A 23,134-nucleotide genomic window follows, 5' to 3' on the forward strand; every position below is an offset into this window, starting at 1 on the left:
CTGATAGGCTTGCAACTGAAAACTTGTTCAAGGAGCAATTTAGCTGTGCATCTTTGCAGATGATTCTCAGTCCCCTGCAGCCTAATTAAAAATCCCTAATAAAGAGTCTAAAGAAGTGGCTGCAATATTAGTCGCAGAGCCAATCCTCTCAAATCTTTACCAAAGAGCGACATATAAATATTTTCAAATAGTTTTGAAAATCGTATGAGATATTTTTAAATAACTTTTAACACTATTTTAAAGTGATATTTTAAAGCACAGTTTTCTTCAAATGTTCTTCTTAGAACAACCTACTCTGATACAAATTGAAGGAACAGTTTGCTCAGCATCTTTGGGATGCTTCAAACAAAATATTCTCCAATGAGCTGCAATAGCTCGTGTTCTAAGAAGATTAACACCGATGAATTAAATCGAGTTTGGTTTTATAACCAAGCGGAAGAAACTCGAAGTAATCTTTCATGAAGAGTACTGATATATTTAGAAAATATTTTAACTTATGTAAACTGACTAACTGAAATAAGACAGATTAGTTTTTGCATTCTTCAGTTCAGTTACGGTGACAACTGAACTGACAAATACTCCAACTGATCAAAATAGTTTGAAAACAATAGTTAATCAGTTAAATACACAAGATATGTTCATGGATGTTCAGAGACTTCAACTGCTCCTACGTCAACCTTTCTATCTCCACGGATAGGATCAACTAGAAGACTTTGATTTATACAACTACTTGTACAAACCCACTCAGCTAGGATTTACATTACTGCCTAAACTGAACTCCTAGCTACGACTGAAAGCAGCACCTTCCAGCCAACACTTCTTTAACGTCTATGTGTCAAAGACTACATACAGAAGTTTAACGTCTTTGTGCAAGACTGTATTTGAGTGAATGAAAGTGTTTGTGTGTGAGAACTGAACAAGGATGTTCTCACACACTGAGGGAAATACGCTTCTAATCTAAGCTGATATATCTGTAAAGAGTTCCATCGACTAGGCTGAATTCTTTTCTCTTTAAGCTGATATGATTTTGAAGCGTGCCCTTTCTTTTCTCTCTTGTGTTGTCTATCTTTTGAGTCTTCACTGATTTTCTCTTTATATAGGCGGGAAAACTGATCGTACAGTGAGACTCATTTATTGTATCTTGTTGCATCTTGAATTCGTTTCTTGGACTTTGTGTCTCGACTTTTTCGACTGTCCTTCTGAAACGTTTTGTCTTTAATGCACTGATGCAACGTCCATTATTGTCATTTGACTGGATAATGGCTTTGTACCTTCGCGTACATCTGGATTCCACTTGAGAGAGTTTGTCTCCATCCATAACAGAAGAATTCTAACTGATGCTTCGAATTGGTCAGTTGAACTGATCTTCCAGTTGGGCTGGTGGAATCAGTTGACTCGTCAGTTTAACTGATTTCACACTAGTTCAGTTGGACTGATCAGTTGGGTTTCTTCATCAGTTGAATACTCCTTCGGCTGGCCAGGCTTCTGAGATTTTCCTGCTGAATTACCTATCAACTGGACAATCAGCTGGACTGCTCAATTGACGTAATCAGTTAGACTGATTCATTTTGTGCGATCAGTTGGGTCTTTAATTTTGCAATGTAAAAGTCTCGTAAGTGTTCATAGATGTTGCACACTAAGGTAGATTATTAGTAAATAATTAACAGGTTTTGTTATCACCGAAAATCAAGATTGCGAACTTAGAAAGTTCTAACAGAGTAGTTGTATGATAGTATTGTGTCTACTACGTACATTCCTAGACTTACCATTGTACATATTGTTTTGTACCTTTCTAATCGCATATTGGCTATCACAATACATACATATTGTCGGCACGTGTTTTTCCCATCCTGAACATCTTCTAAGAATTGACGCAGCCATTCAGCCTCTTCAGTATATTTTTCGAGAGCTATAAACTCATATTTCATTTTGGATATACACATTACATTTGTTTAGAAGATTTTCACGTAATTGTTGTACTTCATAAATTGAATACAAATCTACTTGTAGATTTTGAGTCTTTCGTATCAGATATCCAGTTTGCAGCACTTTATCATTGATAACGAAGGGATATCTGGTATAATGCAGTCCTATTGTCACGAGTATACCTTAAGTACCTTATAAATCTGATAATTACTTTCCAATGTTCAACTCTTGAATTACTCATGAATCTACTCAATTTTCTTATTGCATAAGCTAATCTTGTCTTATATAACTCATTAAGTACATCAGACTTCCAATGATTCGAGAGTATTCTAATTGAAATATACTCTCTGTAGGATGAGTGCTTACCACTTTACCAAAAGCTATAGCTAGTGGTAATGGTGCAACTCAAATTTTTAAGCCACACAGCAGCTCAAGCACCACGGTTCGATCGCTCTACCAAGCAGGGACAATTATTGCACCCAACAATCTCCTTCACAATAATTGTACTCCTTACAATCAATGGAAATTGAACATGTGACCTTAGCTCTGATACCAATTGTAGGACCGAGTGCTTACTGTTTTACCAAAAGCTATAGCTAGTGGTAATGGTGCAACTCAAATCTTTTAAATCAAACAGCAGCTCAAGCACCACGATTCGATCGCTCTACCAAGCAGGGACAATTATTGCACCCAACACTCTCACTTCGATTCTTTGATAGATGTTGACTTGTATCTATTGGGGTTCTAGTCAATGCATAGTCATCCTTATTAAATTTCTCAAGGATTTTTCAACATAATGTGACTGCTTAAAACTAGCCCTTTTGATATTCTATGAATTCTAATTCCAATGATCACATCGTCTAAGCCAAAATCTTTCCTGTCGAATCTTGAGTTTAACAACTTCTTAGTGGATTTAATCATCTTATCATTGCTAACAATGATAAGTATGTCATCTACGTAAAGACATAAATGACAACCATTTTCAGTGTACTTTACATATACAAATTCGTCGTCTTCACTGAATTTAAATTCACTTTCTATCATAGATTATCAAATTTTTCGTGTCAATACTTTAGTGCTTGTTTTAAGCAATATAGAGACATCACCAGTTTACAAACATTATTTTCTTGCACATTCGCAGAAAATCCCTCGGGTTTTCTTGTATATTTCTTCTTCTAAATCTTCATTTATAAAAATTGCCTTTACATCCATTTAGTGTACTTCAAGATTCCGCAAGGTGACAATTGCAAATATCACACAAATAGAGGTTATTATCGTTACAAGATAATATGTGTCAAAGTAATCAAGCTCTTCACGTTGATAATAACCTTTGATTATCAATCTGGCTTTATACTTACTTATGGTTTCATCAGATTTCATTTTCCATTTGAAAATTCATTTACAGCCTAGTGGTTTGCTTTCCGGAAGAAGATCCTTTTTTCCATAAAATCCCCTTAGATGAATTCAGTGCTTCTTTGAAGTTTTGAGGTTAATTTTCCATCATGAAAATTATGAAATCCAAACCAAATGATTTCTCTGTCCTGGCTATCTTATTACGTCTACGTTCAATACCATGGTTAACATCTTGTTCTTTTTCGATTGTCTCATGTAATATTTGGATGAACTTGATTCTTATTTAGATTTTCACGGAAACACGTGTTCAAATAACGAAACATTTCTTGGTTCCATTATTGTATTCTTCTGAATATCAGGTATTTGATATTCATGTACAAAAAAACGATAAGCAATATAGTGTTTTGAGAATATCCAATTAAAATGCAATCAACAATTTTTGGTCGTATCTTTACTTTCTACGGAGTGGGTATTGCTACCTTGGCAAAACACTTCCATACTCGCAAGTACTGGTAGGAAGGAGTTCTCCATTTCCATAACTCGTATGGACTTTTATCTTTCTTCTTTTGGGACACCTTATTTAAAAGGTAATTACTATTAGAACAGTTTCCTCCCAAATTTTCTGTGGTAAACCATAACTTAATAACAATGCATTCATTATTTCTTTCAAGGTGCGATTATTTTTCTCTACAATGTCATTTTTATTAGAAGGATAAGGTGTAGTTCTTTCGTGTTTGATATTATTTTGAGCAAAAACTCAGGCAAATGATGAGTCATATTTACCTCCACGATCACTTCTTAGCACCTTAATTTTTTTGCTTAGTTGGTTTTCATTTTTATTCTTATAGTGGACAAATTTTCAATTGCTTTATTTTTATTTAAGAAGATACATATAACAAAATTTTGTATTGTCGTCAACAAAAATAATAAAGTATTTATTTTCACCACGTGTTTACACTCCTTTTAAATCTCATATATCACTGTAAATTAGATCAGGTGGTTTAATATTTTTCAATTGTTCGAAAAGATGATCTTGTTAGTTTTGTCTCAACACAAGTTTCGCATTTGTGTTATTTTTCAATTTGGAATGCATTAATGTTTTTCATGTTAATTAGTATACGAATTGTATCATAATTAATGTATCCAAGTCTACCATGCCAGAAACAAGAAGACTCGAGCAAGTAAGAAAAATGTTAACTTTATTAATCAGAGTCTTAATAATCATTACATTGAGTTTGAACATACCAATACTTACATAGCCTTTGCCAACAAACATTCCACTTTTAGAAAAACAACTTTATCTGACTCAAAGACAATGCGAAAAATATGCTTGTTAAGAAGTGATATGGATACCAAGTTATTAAGGTTGTCTAGCACATACAACACATTGTTCAAAGTCAGATCTTTTCCAAATGTCATCTTTAGGAAATTTTCATTAACCTTTGATTTCAAAAGAAGCGGAATTTCCTATTAATAGATTTTTCCTCATTCTCAGATTACTCAATATTTGCAAACACGTCCTTGGGTTTGATCCATCCCCCTTCCTTGGGTTTGAGCACACCAGATTAGCTTCAGATATTACAACACATAGATTCATGTTTGAAACTTCTTGAGATATGTTCTCTACCACATTATCTTTCAGTTTTTCTTCGGCTTCTTACACTCAGAGGACTTGTGACACGTGCCATCAAAGTTATAACAATTTCTAGGGAACTTATTCTTAGAAATGCCTTATTTTGGTCTCATATTCATCCTTTTGTAGGAAGGAGAAAAGTTTCTCTTTTTCGAACTTTGACCATGTTTGACAACATTTTCCTTGGCAGCAACTGCAGAAAAATATTGTCTTTCAGAACTCTTGTAGTTTTCCTCATTGCAAAGTCGAACAATGAGCTCTTAAACATTAATCTCCTTACACTAGTGTTTCAAACAGTTTTTGAAATCATTCCAAGCTGGTGATAGTTTCTCAACAATAGCAGCCACTTGGAAAGATTTGCTCAAAAATCATCCCCTTAGCGTGAATCTCGTGAATAATCACTTGGATTTCTTGAAATTGATTGATAACTATCTTAAAATCTACCATTTTAAAATCCAGAAAGTGGCCTACATAAACTTCTTGGGCACATAAATTCTCGATTTTGTACTTTTTGTCAAGAGATTCACATAGCTTTTTAGTCATTTTCTTTTCAAAAAACACATTGTAGAGCGAATCGGTCAATTTGTTCACTACATAATTTTGTCATAGGAAATGAGAATGATTTCATGCCTCCAGAGCACTGACGGATTCAACAACTTCCTCATCTTCTTTGGGGTTAGGAGCATCCTCAGATAGGAATCTGGTCAGGTTCAGTGTCACTAAGTAAAATAGCATTTTATGCTGCCACCTTTTGAAGTCCTTACCAGTTAACTTCTCTGGTTTTTCTCTGTGACTTGCTGGGCTGGAACATCAATTGCGGCAGCACGTGGGGCAACATGAAGAACGAGTTGAACCGTAACAGGAACAGTGACATGAGGGACAACAACACCAGTTTCCTTTGCACGTTCGTTTCAGAAGTCATACCTAAAAAAAATAACATAATGAGTATATTGGATCTATTTTAAGATTGTTAGACAATATTCTAAAATCGAATATATGAATGTCACAGGTCAAGAACAGTGAATGTATGAAAGATGAAGGACGAAACAAAAGAAGTATTCTATAGAAAAAGATAGCATAACGTGGGTAAACGATTTTTGCCTTGATCGGTAAACAATAGATTTGCATGCATAAGATATGAGCCGCTTGATTCGTGAACTAGAAATATCAAGGAGTAAAAGAACAAGTACATTAAAAACTCTTATTTTTTTCTAAATAGGTTTCTTGGTTTCACAAATATTTATCGGTGAGACTATATATTTATTTATTTTTAGCTACATTAACATTGGGTGAAAATATTTTAGCAGCTTATTGTAAGAGTATCGGACAACACAAAAGATATTTAAATATAAAATTATTTATACATAATTAATAACACACACAAATATGTATGAATACATGTTATTAAAAATACATCAATAATTCAATAGATAGCAAACTCGACTTTGCGCAATAGTAATTAAATAAAGTTAACATTATAAATTGATTGATAAATTTTCGGTAGTATATAAAATGATACATTTATTGAATTAATAATATATAGAATGGAAATGAAATATTCTGATCAACACACACACACACATATATATATATATATATTTATATATTTATTTTTATATTTATATAATATTTATTGTTTTTAGTCGACCATACCATTGGAATATATTTTATTATTTTTTGTTTTTCATGTATTATTATATGAACTGAAAACTCTAAAATTAATGTATTGTTATTATTATTATTCGTGATAGCTATAAATCAAATCAATTAATCTAATTTTATGATTATAGATTGATGAGATCGTCTCTAAATAAATTTAATATTTAAATTTATTTAAACATTATATTTTATTGAGTTAAATTAATAGTACAAATTAAATATAAAACAATCGTACACTTTGTGTGTTTTGGGGCACTAAGGTTAATTATTGGTTTGTTGCATGCCTACGGTGTACTCGTTATTGTGACAAAACCAAACAAATTTTTTATAAAAAAAATATATATATATTTTTTTGTCAATACCAACCATCACAGTAAATCGGATTCTTAAATTTTAATTACAAAATGTAACTTAATTCAGGAAAAAAAATATTTTAGTTTTTTAAGCTAAACTCGACATCGGGATTTTTAAAAAGTCACTAATTTTTCCCCAAAAAAATTAGTTTTTTAACCACTAAAATTTGAGGTGCCGAAAGAAATTTAGCCACTAAGAATTTAATGATTATGCATGCAACTCGAAAAGTGGTAAAAAAATTAAAGAATAATAGATCTTAAGGAGTTGCGACCACATACCAAGAAAGATTTTATTCCAAAAAGTTTAAATTTTCTACAGTATTTCAATTTCTTTGCTCCCCATTATGGCCCGACCAAATTAATATAAATTTGGTCACGTAATAATTGAAACACATTAAAGATTTAATTTTTATTTTCTTTATTAGATTTGGTCTTGCAGTCGTCTCTCTCAAACAGAATAATAATAATAATAATAATAATAATAATAATAATAATAATAATAATATATTAAATGAAATTATTAAAAAAAAAAAACAAATTTTGCATATTTTTGAAGTATAATGTGAGGAAGGAGATCAAACTTATATCTACGAGTTACGCGGAAGAGACCACTACCACTTGACTACGAAGCCTGATCTCAATTTTCTAAGTACTAGGATGTGTTCGTCAATATTTTTATTATATTTATCTAAAATTCATGATTCTTTTTCCAATGATAAATGTCATGCACGAGTAGCATAATTGAGATATAAATATATAGTGTTTGGAATAGATGCTATAATTTATGAGCCTGACATATATCTAATATCAAATTTTAATATGAGTAGGTCTGTTGTGAGACGGTCTCACGAATCTTTATATATGCGACGGATCAACCTTACCGATATTCACAATAAAAAATAATACTCTTAGAATAAAAATAATATTTTTTTCGTGGATGACCCAAATAAGATATATGTCTCACAAAATACGACTCGTGAGATCGTCTCTCACAAGTTTTTTCTTTTTAATATTGTGTAATAAATAATTGCCATTAATTTGTAGTACTGATCAATATTTACACATTTTTTTGTCTTAGAGATTTTATCTTCTTAAAAAAAAGGACTTTTCACTATAGAGTCTTCCACCATGGATTTAAACACGTAATTAATTGGGACCATAAATTAAAAAACTTACTTTTATTGATATTCCTAAAAAATATTTAAGTAAAATATAAGAAAATATATATTATTAATTTTCCTTCAAATTAATTGCAGTGAGCACATGCCCTGTTCGTACAAAGAGTTCTGATATGCACTCAACCCAACTACAAGTCTCACACATGAACACTCTTCCTAATAACTTCACATGCTACTATATCACATATTAATCCAGAAAGGAATAAAATTTTTTTGCAATATATTACGAATGGTCAGAATGAAGACAGAAAGAAAAATAATGTTTTTGATCGATTAACTTGTCTCATTTTGATTTTTTTATCATTAAATTTTCAAATTTTAAATGTCTAATTGCTGACATGATACCGTATACGTCAATATTTTCCGAAAGACGAAATAGTAATAGACCAAAACCAAAAAATATACAAATTAAAAAACTATTTTCCTAATTACAGGTTCACATATATACATATATACATATATATATATATATATAAATTAACAATGTTTCTGACTATATATATTGGAATAAAAAGGATTAATAAATTATTATATATTTACTACACATCATCACTTTGAGTTAGGACAAGTGGTACTTGTTTCTCCTACATTAATACATAAAAACCTTTCAACATACAAATTACAAAGGACAAAATCCACCGAGAATGCTAAAGAAAACATGTTTTTATTCGATCTATATTGAGCTGGTTATATATATATATATATATATATATATATTTTTAACATTTCAACTGACATATAATCACGTAAAACACCAAGTTCATTTGATTAATTACCCTTAATGATCCTGATCAGCTCGAGCGGCGGTTGAAGAGATAATGAGGGGTTGCTGATCTTGGCAGATAAACAATGGCCGATTCCGACACCGCGCAGCCTCTCTTGCAAGAACCATACAAGCTTATGAATCCGAACCTGTCGCTCAAAGCCCTTGTAATGAAATTCTTGGAGCTTGTGCTCTTCCAGACATGATCAAGATGATCCTTGTCCTTGGAACATTCCACGAGTGCCACGAGAAATGGATCCTTTTTCGTGACGGCGGCGGAGGCGGAGTTCGCTGCCGGCGGCAGAGGGAGGAAGCTCCTCGTCGATGTTGATTTCTTGTGGGATTCTTGGTACTTGGGGATTCCAGGTATCTTCTCCCAAGAAAATGGGATTCCATTGAAATGGAGAGAACTGGTATATGGAGCAGTGGTGGTACTACTGAATTCTGTGTATGATGGAGTATGAGTCGGGCGAGCCGCCGACAGTGGCCGGAACGTTGGAGTGGCGTAAGGGGTTCCGTCGACATCTTCTTCGGACTCATCGGAGTTGATTTGGACGTTGTAGTTGAATCTTGTAGGAGTTGGAGCCATTGTTGATATATATTGAGAGGCTTAATCAAGTTTCTTTAATGTGTGCTACTTTAGTGCTGCTGTTGTGGTGTGGGCAGTATAAATATGGAGGAGTGTTATGGAAATATATCCTTTTTAAAAAATAATAATAATAAACGAAGTAAATAAAGTTGTGATTTTTTATTTTTTTTTTAAACATAAAGTTGTGATTTCTATATCATATTTTTATAATAAAACTCCCATCAAATGATTGCATTTACGAATACAGAGGAGGAAAAACTGCATTCTTAGTATCTATAGTTTTTTTATATAAAAAGAGAAACTAAGACTGAATTTTAATAAAATCAAATGTCAAAATCACAAAATAAATATATATATATATATATATATATATATGATGACAGATACAATTTTCGATAAATAAAAAAATAAATTAAAAAACGAGTATCTTGACAAGTGGTATATAAATAATAAATAAAAAAAAATCAGAAGAAAACTAATACGAATCATAATAAAAGCATGGATATTGATTTATATAAGTACTAAGGTTACGTATAAGATTGTGACGTGGATTTTTCACTATTTCCCGTATAATGAAGGGAAGTAGGTATTTTTATAATTGCTATTAATAATACAGATAAAATATACATTACTAATTTATTAGGCGGGGTTGGATGGACGTACGTGACTCAAAGTCAAGAAATATTGCACGCATTACATCATACATTATATTCCTCGCATTACTTACCTTTTTAGAGTCTTCGGTCGTACACTAAAATTGTATCTAGACATATTTTATGAACCCACCTAAGTGTACCTTAGCCAAGTTTATGTATAATTTGGCGGGCAGTAGGTTAGAGTACTGTTTTTTCTTACCCACGACACAATGAAGTTTAAAATTTTAGTATCAGCGTTCGAAATCATCTTTGGATGTCGTATGACTTATAATATTCATAAGGTGTTTTAGTTTATTTACCTATATGTATTTAACGTCGGCTCCGAACATTTCGATTTTTAAGTAGATATAATACTTCTTGTAAATTCTTACGAGCGGATCTCTCCTTTGACCGTATAATCAGATCTACGATCAAAGATTAGATTCCTTGTTTTGATCATACTAGAGATCTTAAACAATTTTGTGCCAATACTATGTCACTAAAATTTGAGAGATTTTGCGGCAATGATAGCCGCGGAAGTGATCATGGAATTTTTCTTATAAAATCTCAAGTGGATGGAAATTTTGAAGAGAGAATGATGGGAAAATTTTGTCTACCAAAATCTGTGTGTAAAACTTGTGATGTTTCATATGTCCTTCAATGAAATATTTATAAGTTTTGATTCATGATCTCATCAGTAATCTCGCTCATATTTGGATTCATAATCTTAATCTCATCAGGATTCCTATTTTGACTGATTGATTAAAATATCCATGCTTATATGTATCATGCAAAGTCAACTTTTGATAATGCATGATATATATCTCCATACATCTATGCAAACATATTGTTAGAACATTTCATGTTTGCAATCTTGATTTTGATGTTAATAAAACTTATTATTTTGTTTTTAACAAATTTATCTAGGCAGAAAGCTAGAACTGATCGGGTCACAAACTGATCAGTTCCCAAAGCCAAAAACTGAAGTTTTCGAGACGCCAACTGAAAGCACCGACTGATTTTCAAATCTGAACTAGTCCGACTAATATATCAAAGAATAGTTCAACTGATTGTCTAGTTGATAGGTGGTTCAGCCGTAGACATTCAGAAGCCTGGCCAGCTGACGAAGAGCTCAACCGATGAAGAACCCAGCTGAACAAAAATACTGATACAGCTGATTTCACCAGGCCAGTTCAGAGAACCAGTTCACCAGACCAATCAAAATCACCAGTTGTAACTGATCTGTTCGCATTTCACGACAATACTATTTAATGGAATCCAGCTAAACGCGAATATTCAAGGTACAAGTTACAAGCTACCTCACATATCAAGTTACAATAATGGACGTTACAGCAAAGCTGAAAAGAGAAAAGCTTCAGAACTGTTGTTAGAATGACAAGACATGTCCTAAGGAAGCACATGCAAATGCAACATGCATTATTATTGAGTCTTCATGTACAGTCAGCTGAGTGCCTATAAATACCAGATCAAATATCATTGAAGATAACAAGAAGTAGCAGAATCACAACTAAATACTAGTGTGTGAAGAAAACTGAGGGCATGCTCATAACATATCAGCTTACTAGAAGCAGTTAACCAAGTTGTGTGAGAACACCTTCGTGTTGTATTGATTAGATCAGTTCTCACACATAATCTCTCACATATACAGAGAGTTGAGCTTATTGTTTAGCTGAGTGAGTCTTCACACAAAGACGTAAAACAATGTGTTTGTAGTCTTAGCATAAATACGTTAAACAATATGTAGATTGTAAGGTGCTACCTACAATCTTGAGTGTTAGGAGTTCTAGTTGGGTGCTGCCCTTCTGGACTGGGTTTGTACAAAGAGTTGTATGAATCAAAGTCTTCTAGTGAATCCTATCCGAGGTGGTAGGAAGGGTGACATAGGAACAGTTGAAGTCTCCGAACATCCATAAACATATCTTGTGTCCTTAACTGATTAACTATTGTTTTAAAAATGATTTCATAAGTGCAGCTGATATCAGTTAGGATCTTCCCAAAACTGAACTGATACAAGCCCGAACTGATCCCCCTTATTTCAGTTTTTCAGTTTATACACAAGCTAAAAGCTTTAAATTGTTCAGTTTTCTTAGCGAATGGTTATTTCGATTATCGCACGAAATAACCAAAAAATTTTGAGTGGGTCATTCTCCTTTGATAGTTTGATTCGCACACGCTTTCTTGTTCTTTTTTGCTTCCAATTGCATTATCGTTTTTTTTTTTCTATTTTTATTATTATTCTTATGTAATTTTGGTCATCACACACAAACATGTTACTGTCATATTGGTATGTAATTATAACATATGGTATAAAAAACTTCAGATATATTTTCATCTCATATTAGTTTTAAACGGATAGAATTATCATATTTTGAGTTTTAACTATTTTAAAATATTTTTGTTCAGGGAACTGCATGCAATTATGTGTATTTTAGAACTTAGAGATACTGCGCCATAATTCAAACTTTTAGCTAAATACATAATGCACAGTAGTATATTTAAAAAATAGTAATTTAACTAGCTAGCTGCTCATATCAAAATTTCTGGAATAAAATCAATCGATTAATCGTATGCAAAAAGAAAAAGAAAAAGAGGGACATGTGAATGTTGTGATACCTTTGTCTAAAAATTAAAGATTTAAAATAATTTTATAATGGGTTTACAATTGACTTTTATAGCAAATTGGGTTACTCATTTTTGTAAAACGATGATGAATACGAAGTAGTTCTTATAGAGCTCATTGTGCAGTCATGCAGACGTGGGTCCGGGCTCGGGACGTGAAAAATGTCATTTCTATAAATTTGTTAACATTATCTTTTTTTTTTAATTTCTAAAATGTATTAGACACGAAACTCTCATACTAAAATCAAACCATAGCAATAATCGTCGAAATTCTTGGATCTGTCCTCTATTTCCAGATTTAGTTAACAAGATATATCACCTAATATATATATAGACATAAAATCGTTTTTAAAAACCCGTGCCTACTGATCAAATGATGAAATATTATCGTGTAAAATCAATTTTGTAAAAATCTGATGAAACATTGTCTATTATTAATAGGGTTAATTTCATTCACTACATCTGCGAAATAACCAAAAAATAAAAATATGTAGAGCAAGTGGGGGAGACTTGCTCAATCGCACGAAACACCAAAAATTTTGAGTGGGTCATTCTTCTTTGATAGTTTGAAAACCAAACTCGATTTAATTCATCGGTGTATTCTTAAAACACAAGCTACTGCAACTTATGGAGAATATTGTGTTTGAAGCACCTTCAAAGATCTCAAAACCGATCATTCACATATACACATACATACATGTATAGACATATCATTATTTAATTTCTTAATTAATTGTTAATAAATTAATTAATCAATTCTAGACTTTTCTAAAATATTCCATGAGAATCATGTACGTATAGTATTAATCACTACTAACAATACTATTTAATTAATAAATTTAAACTTACTAAATAAATAATTGTGAACTCATTATAACCCCGATTTACGATCAGACATCGTCGATGTACCAATGGTACAAATCTTGTTCATTCAATGAAAATTGAAAATTTTGAAGACCAAAATTTCAATTGATCTATTTTTGGCAGTTGTCAGTTTTGTGAATTCTTTCATCAAAACAGAGCTAACTTTCACAACTTCCAACATATGAAATCAACTTATAAACTCTTTTATAAGCAATATATTTGATTTTCATCAAACTAAAATTGTCAAATTCAACTCCTTAAACTTGTTGTTCAGAATAACATTTATTCTTTTTCGGACTTACCCTAAGTAAAATATTCTTTTCACCAACCCCTTGATCAAAAATGTTAGAATTCAAGTTTGATAGCACCCATCGAATAATGGTAAAGAGTCTAGTAGTATCACCTCATGATCCCCTAGATATAACTGATAATGTCAGCAAGAATATTAAGTTATGGTTAGCGTACAGTACAGTCCCTTCAACTCATATATCTCGATCGAAACTGCAATCATTAGTATATCGAGAGTTGAATATGAATTCGATAACGACGTACGTATTTTTTAGTAATAATAGTGATATAATACGTGCAACTAAGGAAAAATCTTTTCAAAATTTACACGAGTTGCATCCAACCTCATCACCTGATGACCCTCAGTAGAATTGGTAAACGGATCAAAGTGCATACTAGTACGTAGAGCTTCTACGTTATCCGGGTCAAATGACTAATGGTGTACAACCATAATCGCGGACCATTTAACTCGATAAGTGATAACCATTTGGACAATCTGAGGGAGAGTTATTCAGTGCATTATAATATGATCACCCTTCTGTGTGAATGAACATATTCATGTCATTACCAATGAAACATGACGTTTACATCACAAATCATAGTATCAAGTTCAAGCGAACTTTATCTTTATTTTATCCAGCTGCTTCAAATAAGAACTTGTTTAGAATATACAACACACTTCTTAATGATATTTTTTGCATACTCAAGAATTTTATTTATACAACTTGCATGAGTATACAGATAAAGTAAATGTCATAATTGGATAAATCGTAAAATATTATTAAAATAAAGATTCTTTTTAACTAAGAGTCTACAAAAGCTCAAACCACAAGTTGGCTAGTTGGACACTTACTCTAATATTATATGTTGACAAATGATAATAAAAATAAATAAAAAGTTGTAAACAAATGGAAGCATGATAAAATATCGAGATTATATATTCAGTATTACTAGTTTATCTTTGTTTTGGAAAAAAATGAAGTTAAAAAATAATGAAAATAGCGGTGTAAGATTGAGTAGTTAGCGTCAAGATCCTGGCTATGGAATCGATAACATATCCAGCCTTTAAGTAGTTTTGGGTCCTACGTACCCAACCCACCGGCCGCTACAAAAAGGAATAAATAAAATGATGGGTAAATAGTCATATTTATTAATCTTTAAATTATTATTATTATAAGTAATAAAAATTTTAATTCAATTAAATGTTACGCTCGTTAATTGTTTGATGAGTGCTCGGATGGTTTCATTCAAGTTTTTTTTTTTTTTTTTAAATTAAATTTCATCTACTCTCTATCGAACATCGATACAACTAACCCAAGTCGGAGTCCAAAATAGGGTTAAACAAATCATCCTTATTTATTCAGAATCAAGTAGGAAAAAATTTAAATAAAATTTTCTAGGCGCATATTATAATATTATTGTTACTTTAATTTGTACAAGAATCTTGTACACTAATTTGATATTTAACGTATTTCCTACTACAAGTATAACAAAAATATATTATGAATATTGGACATGGAAATAAAAACAAATTTGATAAATAATAAATTATTATTATAAAAAGACCCATGATGCATGTACCCGTGATAGAAGGTTTGGCAGTGGCATGAGATTCTGCAATTGGACAGTGGTCTCTCCCGAGTTGTTTGTGTTCTAACTAATAATTAACTAAAGTTTGGAAGTATGTTGGTTAACTAATTATTCTACTCGTGATACTCGTTTGGAGTTATATATATATATATATGTGTGTGTGTGTGTGTGTGTGTATATATATATATATATCAAATATAGTAGATGTTAGACGATATAATAGATGTTTTGGTGAGGATGCAATAATTGTGAATTTTTTAGCAAAATAATCGAAACGTGATGTTTGAACTACTTGTTCTATAGTTCAAAATATTTAAATTATATTATTACTATCAGCTATAATTTTTGATAAAACGAGAAGGAATCGATCCTACATTTTTGTATCTTATTGGATGCAAAGTGTAGGAACTATATATTTTTCCTCAAAAATATATATTGTCTTGGATTGATGCTTATGTTGAACAACATATTCGGTTGTTGAAATAGGAAGACTAAGATCCAAAATAGGACTTAAAACTAGTATATATAATAAGAAACGATATTGTAATAACCTTATTTAACTCACCACCAAGTTTAAATCCCTCGATATATTTCAACCGAATTTCGGTTCATTAATTTCATTTCCCTCATTGAATTCTCACGGAACGTCTCTGTTAACTCAACAACAAAATGGCAATAAAGAAAAACCCAACATTAAGGCAACATAAAGTCCAAACAACCCCCCTTTCATTTAATGCAACAAAATACCAAGAAAAAAACATCATTAAATCTCAGTGAACAAATACCTAGAGCAACAGCTTAAGGTGAAAACAAGAAAGTAACATACAAATTTTGATTCATTTTCGTAGGAGAAAAAATTATGAATATGAAAGGTGGTGTGATTTTATTTGGTTTGTTGTGTTTCAATTGGCATTTTTGAGTGCAAAATCAGAAGCTCATTCTCCATCACCGGCCGAGAGTTATAAACCACGGAGCTACATAGTATATTTGTCGGAACCAACAACCAAAGGAGAATGCCCCAAGGAACGTTGCCTCAGAATCTTGTCTTCCGTGTTTCCTAGGTTAATTTCCGTCCTCATTACTATTATATTTTACACAAAAACTCTTGCAAGACAATCTCACGAGTCAATTTTATGAGACATATTTTTATTAGAGGATAAAGATACGTGAGACATTCTCACAAGAAACCTACTGATATTTTATCAAACTTTTTTCGGACAAGACATGAAACTCGGGACTAGCCAAGATTTCGAAATTCATATATTCAAAAAATTATGCATGATTTGATTTGTTGAAGTGAAATTTAAAAACAAAAATTTCGTTGATTTTCTATTGTCTGGGGAACATAAAGTAAGAAGGCAGCGGAAGATGCGCTGATTTACGCTTACCACGTTATTCATGGTTTTGCTGCCACCATGACCTTTCATCAAGCCACGCTCCTCAAAGGTAACGTATTCATGTATTTTGTATTACAATGTTGTCATAAACACTGTAATAGTATTTATTAACTTCTTTTTTTTTTTAGACAGATAAAATCAATTATCTAAAATAGGTAAAGTTTATCGATTTATGTACTAATTTTTGGCAGAGCAAGCAGAGGTGGTGAATGTGGTGAGGGATAAAATGTACCATTTGGACCTTGTCAAGGGAAATGGAAGACACAGAGGGATGTTCACCCAACCTGAGCTTGGAGAATAACTTTTAACCCCCTCAACTTTCCCAAATTATTAATTTAGCCCTTTTTGGAAATAATAAAACAACCCTTGTAACAAATAACGATTATGAAAAATATAATATATATTATATGGATTGATGTTCGGTCCAAATCCATGGCTGTTACGTATGGCTTATTCTCCAATTGAGTACACATAATCCACATTTTAAGATCATATATATATTTTTAGTGAATTTAATAGATTTGGAGGAAAGGTTTAAAATTCAAACCTTCCTCCGATACACACCGTATAGTACTTGTCTTGGTATGGTAGCTTCAAGTATGAGTTATAAAATTTGTTTAGACCCTGCCTTTAAAAGTTTGGTATGACTCAAATATGATAAGGAAAAAAACCTACAAATTTGATCCATATGTTCAATCGTTTAAGAAATTTTATATTATTACATATAAAAAATTGAAAAGCGAACCTAATTTTTTTTTTGTTTTTAAAGGAAACAATTATTTCATTTTTTGAAATAACTGATTTTTATCGGTTCGGTCTGTTCATTTTCGGTGAAAATCATTCTGTTCGGTTGGCCAGTAAAGAGTTTAAGTTAGTTCGAATTCGATAAATTTCCGGCCTTAACCGATTTAAGAAATTAGAGCTAAAAAATAAGGAACTAAAAACAAAAATAAACTTGAAGAATGAAAGAACGAGTAGACACAAGTGACTAAAGTTTTATAGGATAATGACAAATAAATAGAGTTTACAAATTACAATCACAAGACTGATCGACCTACCTGTACAATGCTTAGGACTGAAAAAGAGTTACAGTAGCGATATAACCATTCTTCATCACCTGCGGACGTTAGAATCAGGAGAAAAAAACATTAACAATGCCACAGAAACACCATGAAGTTCGAGACACGGGATGTACCTCGAAAGCAACATGTGGATATCCATATACAAAGGTAGACCCAAAAGGATTACTGGTGGAGCCTTGAGTTTGAATGGCAGCACGACCACAATCACCAAGAATTTCCTGTAGAATATCGCACTTACAGTACTCAATTGAACGAATGTAATCCTGTCCGACTTAATACAAACTGTAGTAAGTAATCAACCTTAACTTGCTCCCACCGCGTGCTGGGTGTGATAGCACATTTCGATGCATTCACATCCTGATCGAACGACCCACTGACTGAGAATATGAAACAAAAATGTAGACCTTAGTTTCATCCTTTTCCTTTACAGCCAAAAATTTGAATTTATTTATCAACCAGAACCTACAGTCAGAGCTGTGTATCACAAAGTTGCACTTCATGTATGAATTGAAATCTGCATGCCCGGGATAGTTGGTGTGCAACACAAACTTTTTGATTTTATGAGTCTGCAAATCGCCAAAAACATTCTTGCGTCTTATCCATAGGTTCATGCAGTTGGTAGAGAAAAAAAACATAAAGAAAAGACTCACGTGTCCATCAAATAAAATGTCCATGCCACGGGTAAAATAATTGTAGAAGTAATCACCGCATAGAGTCGTTCTGGGCCGAGGATCTGAAGCAGAATGAATCACCATTTGGTCCACCTGTATCACATATAAATATACTTACCGTGATACACAGAGCAGTCATGTTCACCAGAAAATGAAATCACACTACCTGTTTTTGATGAATTCCACAAGGGCGCCCTAATTCAGTCCAAATATCCTGTATAAGAAATGAAGAGGAATGATATACATGCAATCTGCAGATGACCGCAAGCAGATGAAAATGGCATCAACATAATCTCATATAAACAAAAATATCAAAACAAAGGCCCATTTAAGAGAGAAGAGAATCAGCTTCTGGCGTCAATTTCTTTGCATGTACGTATTAATGCCACTGGCGACAAGGATGTCATGCCAGTGAGTAACTGAAAGTTTATGACATAGATAATGTCGGTTGCTAAATATAACGAATGCCATCTTGTATGTACAAATAAAAGGCAACCCATATCTATTTTTATCAATTAACTAAATAAAGCATGTCTTTAAAACAAATTTGGATGAACACCAATTTATAACAGTTTGCTGTACCAACATAGTCATACAGAATACAATCAACAACAAAATGTGAAACATAAGGAATTATCAAACTCTGAATGGAAAACAGCAAAGAAATGCTTTATAGTTTGATCAAGTCAAAGAGATAAAGTGCTTAAATGAAAGCAACATAAGAAACCACAGCACGAACAACAAATTCTAGCAGAAAACAAGTCAATTTTCATTGAACATATATCTTAGTCAAGATGTGCTACACCTCATTCTTCCTGAATTTTTTTTTCTGTTCACCATCAAATTGAGGTTCCCTTTCTGGCGTCCACTATATTAAAAAGATAATGGCATGCCGTGCTTGAATTATAAACCATAAAAAGAATCAGCAGTAGCAACAAAGGACATGAATGACTAAGAATTGTTTATAAGATATGGCGTTAGTAAGTCGAAAGTTAATGACAAGTCAGGCAATCGACAGCGTAGCTTTTGTTTCAAAATGTCAGACCTGTGGTGATGCACCAAAAGGTATGTGCTGTCCACCAACTGAAAACCACAGTTCTTCCCCTAACTGCAAAACAGAGATGTGAAGTGTACATTTCATCAAACTGCAAGCCAAATGTAAGCTGAGACATACATAAATTGCATCTAGCAGTTACTCCACATCTTACGAATAGATTAACCACGAAATGCAAATGACAATAGAAAATGCTTGCCTTCACTCGCACTTCTTCCATGTAGAGGCTGTCAGCTGGTAATGGAGGTACACATGCCTTCACCATTGATGCTCCAACACCAACCTTACTATCTGTAGAAGCATCATAAATAGAGACACGGCAAGTAACTGGAGTCGTGCCATCTGGAAACTCCAAAGGCAGTCCAGCTTTCAAATTGGTGGAGGAGCAAGAATGAAGAACCATTTAGAGTCGTTCATGGGGTATACGTCCAAATAAATAGAGAGACAGAAATAAAAATGAATACCTTCCCTATCATGACAGCATTCTGCATATTGTGAGGGTATTGGGAACGCAAAGGACAAGCCCTACAAAATCAAGATATTTAAATTGTCACGAGATAAAATTGGAAGAACAAAATGTGAAAACAACTAATAAATATGATCTGTTCAGATATCAATCATACGTACAGGGTAAAATAAAGTGTAGACACCCCTGTCTTTGTCGTAAATTCCAGGATACGTTGGCCCAAAAAGAGCATAGATAGCAACAAAAGTTGCAAGAGTGGATGGTCCACTGGAAGTAAACTTGAATGTCAAACAACACTGGTTAAACAAGAACGGTGAAATATAAAAGTTAGGCACAAGTCCATACCCGACCAACGAAGTGGCATACCGCATTTGAAGACGTTTGACATCAAAAATTTCAACAAGACGCAACCTCTGATAGGTTAAACGACAAAGTAAAGGCATGTTAAATTCATCACTAGTAAAATGTTTAAATATTAACAACAACAGCACAAAAACCACTTAGTAACCAAAATAAGAACAAACAAATAATCAACTTCGAGAAAACTACCTGTGACCAAGGATCAAATCTCAAGTGGAAACCATGATCGGGGAAGCTAATAACAATGTCAAGCCTCAAAGGATCCTGGAAAACAGGGATAAAACTAAGAGCTTCATTGCTATTTTAGAAGATATTATGCTGGCAGTTCAGCAGACATATAGTTCCTTGAGAACTTTTGAATTTTATAACGGACATCAGATATGATTTTGATAAGATCATACACTCAGAACATACAATATAAATGCAAGAATTTCGTCGATTTTATGCCATTAGGCTTGTTATTTGAGTATTGTAAAGCTATGATAGTCCTAAATTTGATAAGTACAAGAAAAAAAGAAAACAGACATAGAAGGACACATGAACGCAAAGGTGTGAATAAATTCAAATCTAAATCAAGATAGCCAAACCTCATCATAATACTTGACGTGCACAACGTCATAAATATTGGGTTGCTGCTCTATTTGTGCAAAGGCTTCGGATATGGGCATTCCTGACACGTGAACCAGTAAATCTTTTTTTAAATGGAGGTTTCTGAGTAACTGAAGCAGAAGTTATTGAGAATTTTTTGTTGATTGGAATAGAAAAAAATTCAACTGAGCACAGAAACACTAGACTGTGCCCCAATCCCAAAAATTTACTCCTGGGCCAACAATATTATTGATAAAAATGATTACCAAGAGAGAAAGGGCCGATGCCAAGACCAGGACGGAGATCGAGTACGATGGAGCCCATGGCGGTGCCATTGCACCTGCGTCTACTTCTCTGCATATTGGCTCTGATGGGAAATGAATGGGGAGTTTGATGAACAAGAGTCACAGCAGGATTGTGTTTGGGTGACCTAAATAAGGTACATACCAGTACCATTTAATGTGAAAAACATCGTTGATAAAAATGATAATTTAACCAAATACAAAAATTAATTAAATCAAAAGGTAAAAAATATGTAAGGTGGTGGTGTAAAATAGAACACGATCTTGGCCTATCTATTCGAAAAATATCAAAATCCTAGTTCAAAACTTTCCTAAACTCAATTCAAATGAAACATAAATAGTTTAAAGACAAGAGTAGGCATCTTCATCATGACGACTAAGTATTTTTATTTAATCAACAACAATGTCATGGAATATGGTCTTAATTCAAGTAAGAAAGCTTAAGAATGCAAAAAAAATAACTTAATTGTAAAACCCATAACATAAATTTAGAATATATAGCCCTAGTTAGAAACATAACACAAACCGGAAAATTTCTTCTCAAATGTTCAGTTAAAAACAAAATATATCTTCTCAAATTTTATTTCAGACAAATCATAAACCCAAACAAATCAAATTCACTGAAAAAAATAACTAATCTAAAAGTTTCAAGTCAGGGGTGTTAACGAACCACAACAATATTATAAAAATAAGGGAATTTGAGTTCGAGCTTGATTGATAATAATATATTTGAATTCAATACGAAATTTGAAAATATAACTGATTTTTGCTCTAGCTGGGTTAGAACTGAATTTCGAGCCCAAGTCCAATTTGAATTGTTTGAAACTTGATTCGAGCGAGTTCGATTCCAATAATTCAATACCTAGTTTGAGCCAATCCATTGCAGAAGGAAAGAAAGTAAAAAAACCTTAATTCGAACTACAATTGCCATTGATTTGGATGAACACCAAAATTTAGAAACCTTAACCCGCACTTAGAACACGATTCACACACGCCACGACGCACACTTACACATTATGAAATTTGTTTTATACCATAAGCAAACCTAGAATCTATTTTGTGTTAATCAAATCAGAACCATCTATAACGATGTTGGCCAAATAAAAGGTTTACAGACTAAAATCGAGAGCATGATTCCCTGCAAAGCTCAAATTTAATGGCAAAAAATGGAAGCGATAACAAAATAAACAACACAGAAAAAAAATTTAAATTTTTTTACAGATAATTTTTCGCTCACTGTGATTAAAGTTGTAACTTACGATTCTATGCGTCGCCCTGAATTCGTTGTGCAATAATCAACGATTCAGCGGTAAATCAAGTCTTTGTATGAGAGAGAAGCAAGGGGCGAGCGATGCGTGCTGGTGAAGAAAATGGAGGTTAGAGAATCAATTGTCTACCGGAAAGTGTAAAATTTCACTTTGCTCCCATAAATCATTATTTCAGCTAGGGGTGTTCTCCGGTCATTTGGTTTGATTTTCGATTTTTTATTTCGGTTTTTTCGATTTTCGGTTTTACAAATATATAATCTGATAATCGAACTATTTTTCTTCGGTTCAGTTCGGTTCGATTTTCTACCGAAATGGTTCGGTTATTTCGTTCGATTATTTCGGTTTTGATACAATTATTTAAATTAATAAGATAAATACAATGTCCGAAAAACCAACCTACGGAAACCACATGCATGCAAATTATTTTAATTGCTTAATTAGTTTATTTAATTGATTTTAAATGATTGCATGATAT

General features: G+C 32.6%; 1 protein-coding gene and 1 long non-coding RNA gene across 2 annotated transcripts; one reads left to right on the top strand and one right to left on the bottom strand.

Moving 5' to 3' along the window:
• Window positions 1–16,296: 16,296 nt before the first annotated feature.
• LOC142522136 (uncharacterized) lies at window positions 16,297–17,254 on the top strand. Its single transcript, XR_012814389.1, has 3 exons — window positions 16,297–16,532; window positions 16,823–16,917; window positions 17,060–17,254. It is a non-coding gene; the product is annotated as an uncharacterized LOC142522136 (long non-coding RNA).
• A 599-nt stretch (window positions 17,255–17,853) lies between these two features.
• LOC142523144 (PHAF1 protein At3g51130-like) lies at window positions 17,854–22,824 on the bottom strand. The gene is made up of 15 exons (XM_075626793.1): window positions 22,651–22,824; window positions 21,356–21,519; window positions 21,089–21,171; window positions 20,691–20,765; window positions 20,487–20,554; window positions 20,303–20,408; window positions 20,140–20,200; window positions 19,875–20,041; window positions 19,667–19,729; window positions 18,788–18,835; window positions 18,601–18,714; window positions 18,417–18,516; window positions 18,251–18,327; window positions 18,064–18,168; window positions 17,854–17,985 (listed from the first exon to the last, which is right to left on the bottom strand). Exons 2-15 carry the CDS (start codon window positions 21,447–21,449, stop codon window positions 17,938–17,940), a joined length of 1,209 nt encoding a protein of 402 aa, XP_075482908.1. The 5' UTR covers window positions 21,450–21,519; window positions 22,651–22,824; the 3' UTR covers window positions 17,854–17,937.
• Between the last annotated feature and the right edge of the window lie 310 nt (window positions 22,825–23,134).

This window comes from Primulina tabacum, chromosome 13 (assembly GCF_025594145.1).
Source record: "Primulina tabacum isolate GXHZ01 chromosome 13, ASM2559414v2, whole genome shotgun sequence".
NCBI classification, from domain to species: Eukaryota; Viridiplantae; Streptophyta; class Magnoliopsida; order Lamiales; family Gesneriaceae; genus Primulina; species Primulina tabacum.

Bases quoted from the DNA above. Each gene is read 5' to 3' on its own strand.
- LOC142523144 (XM_075626793.1), bottom strand. From the start codon at position 21,449: ATGCAGAGAAGTAGACGCAGGTGCAATGGCACCGCCATGGGCTCCATC. The intron at 18,715-18,787 runs GTAGTGTGATTT...TATGTGATACAG, and splicing joins GTGGAATTCATCAAAAACAG to GTGGACCAAATGGTGATTCA. The intron at 18,169-18,250 runs GTTGATTACTTA...GATATTCTACAG, and splicing joins CGCGGTGGGAGCAAGTTAAG to GAAATTCTTGGTGATTGTGG.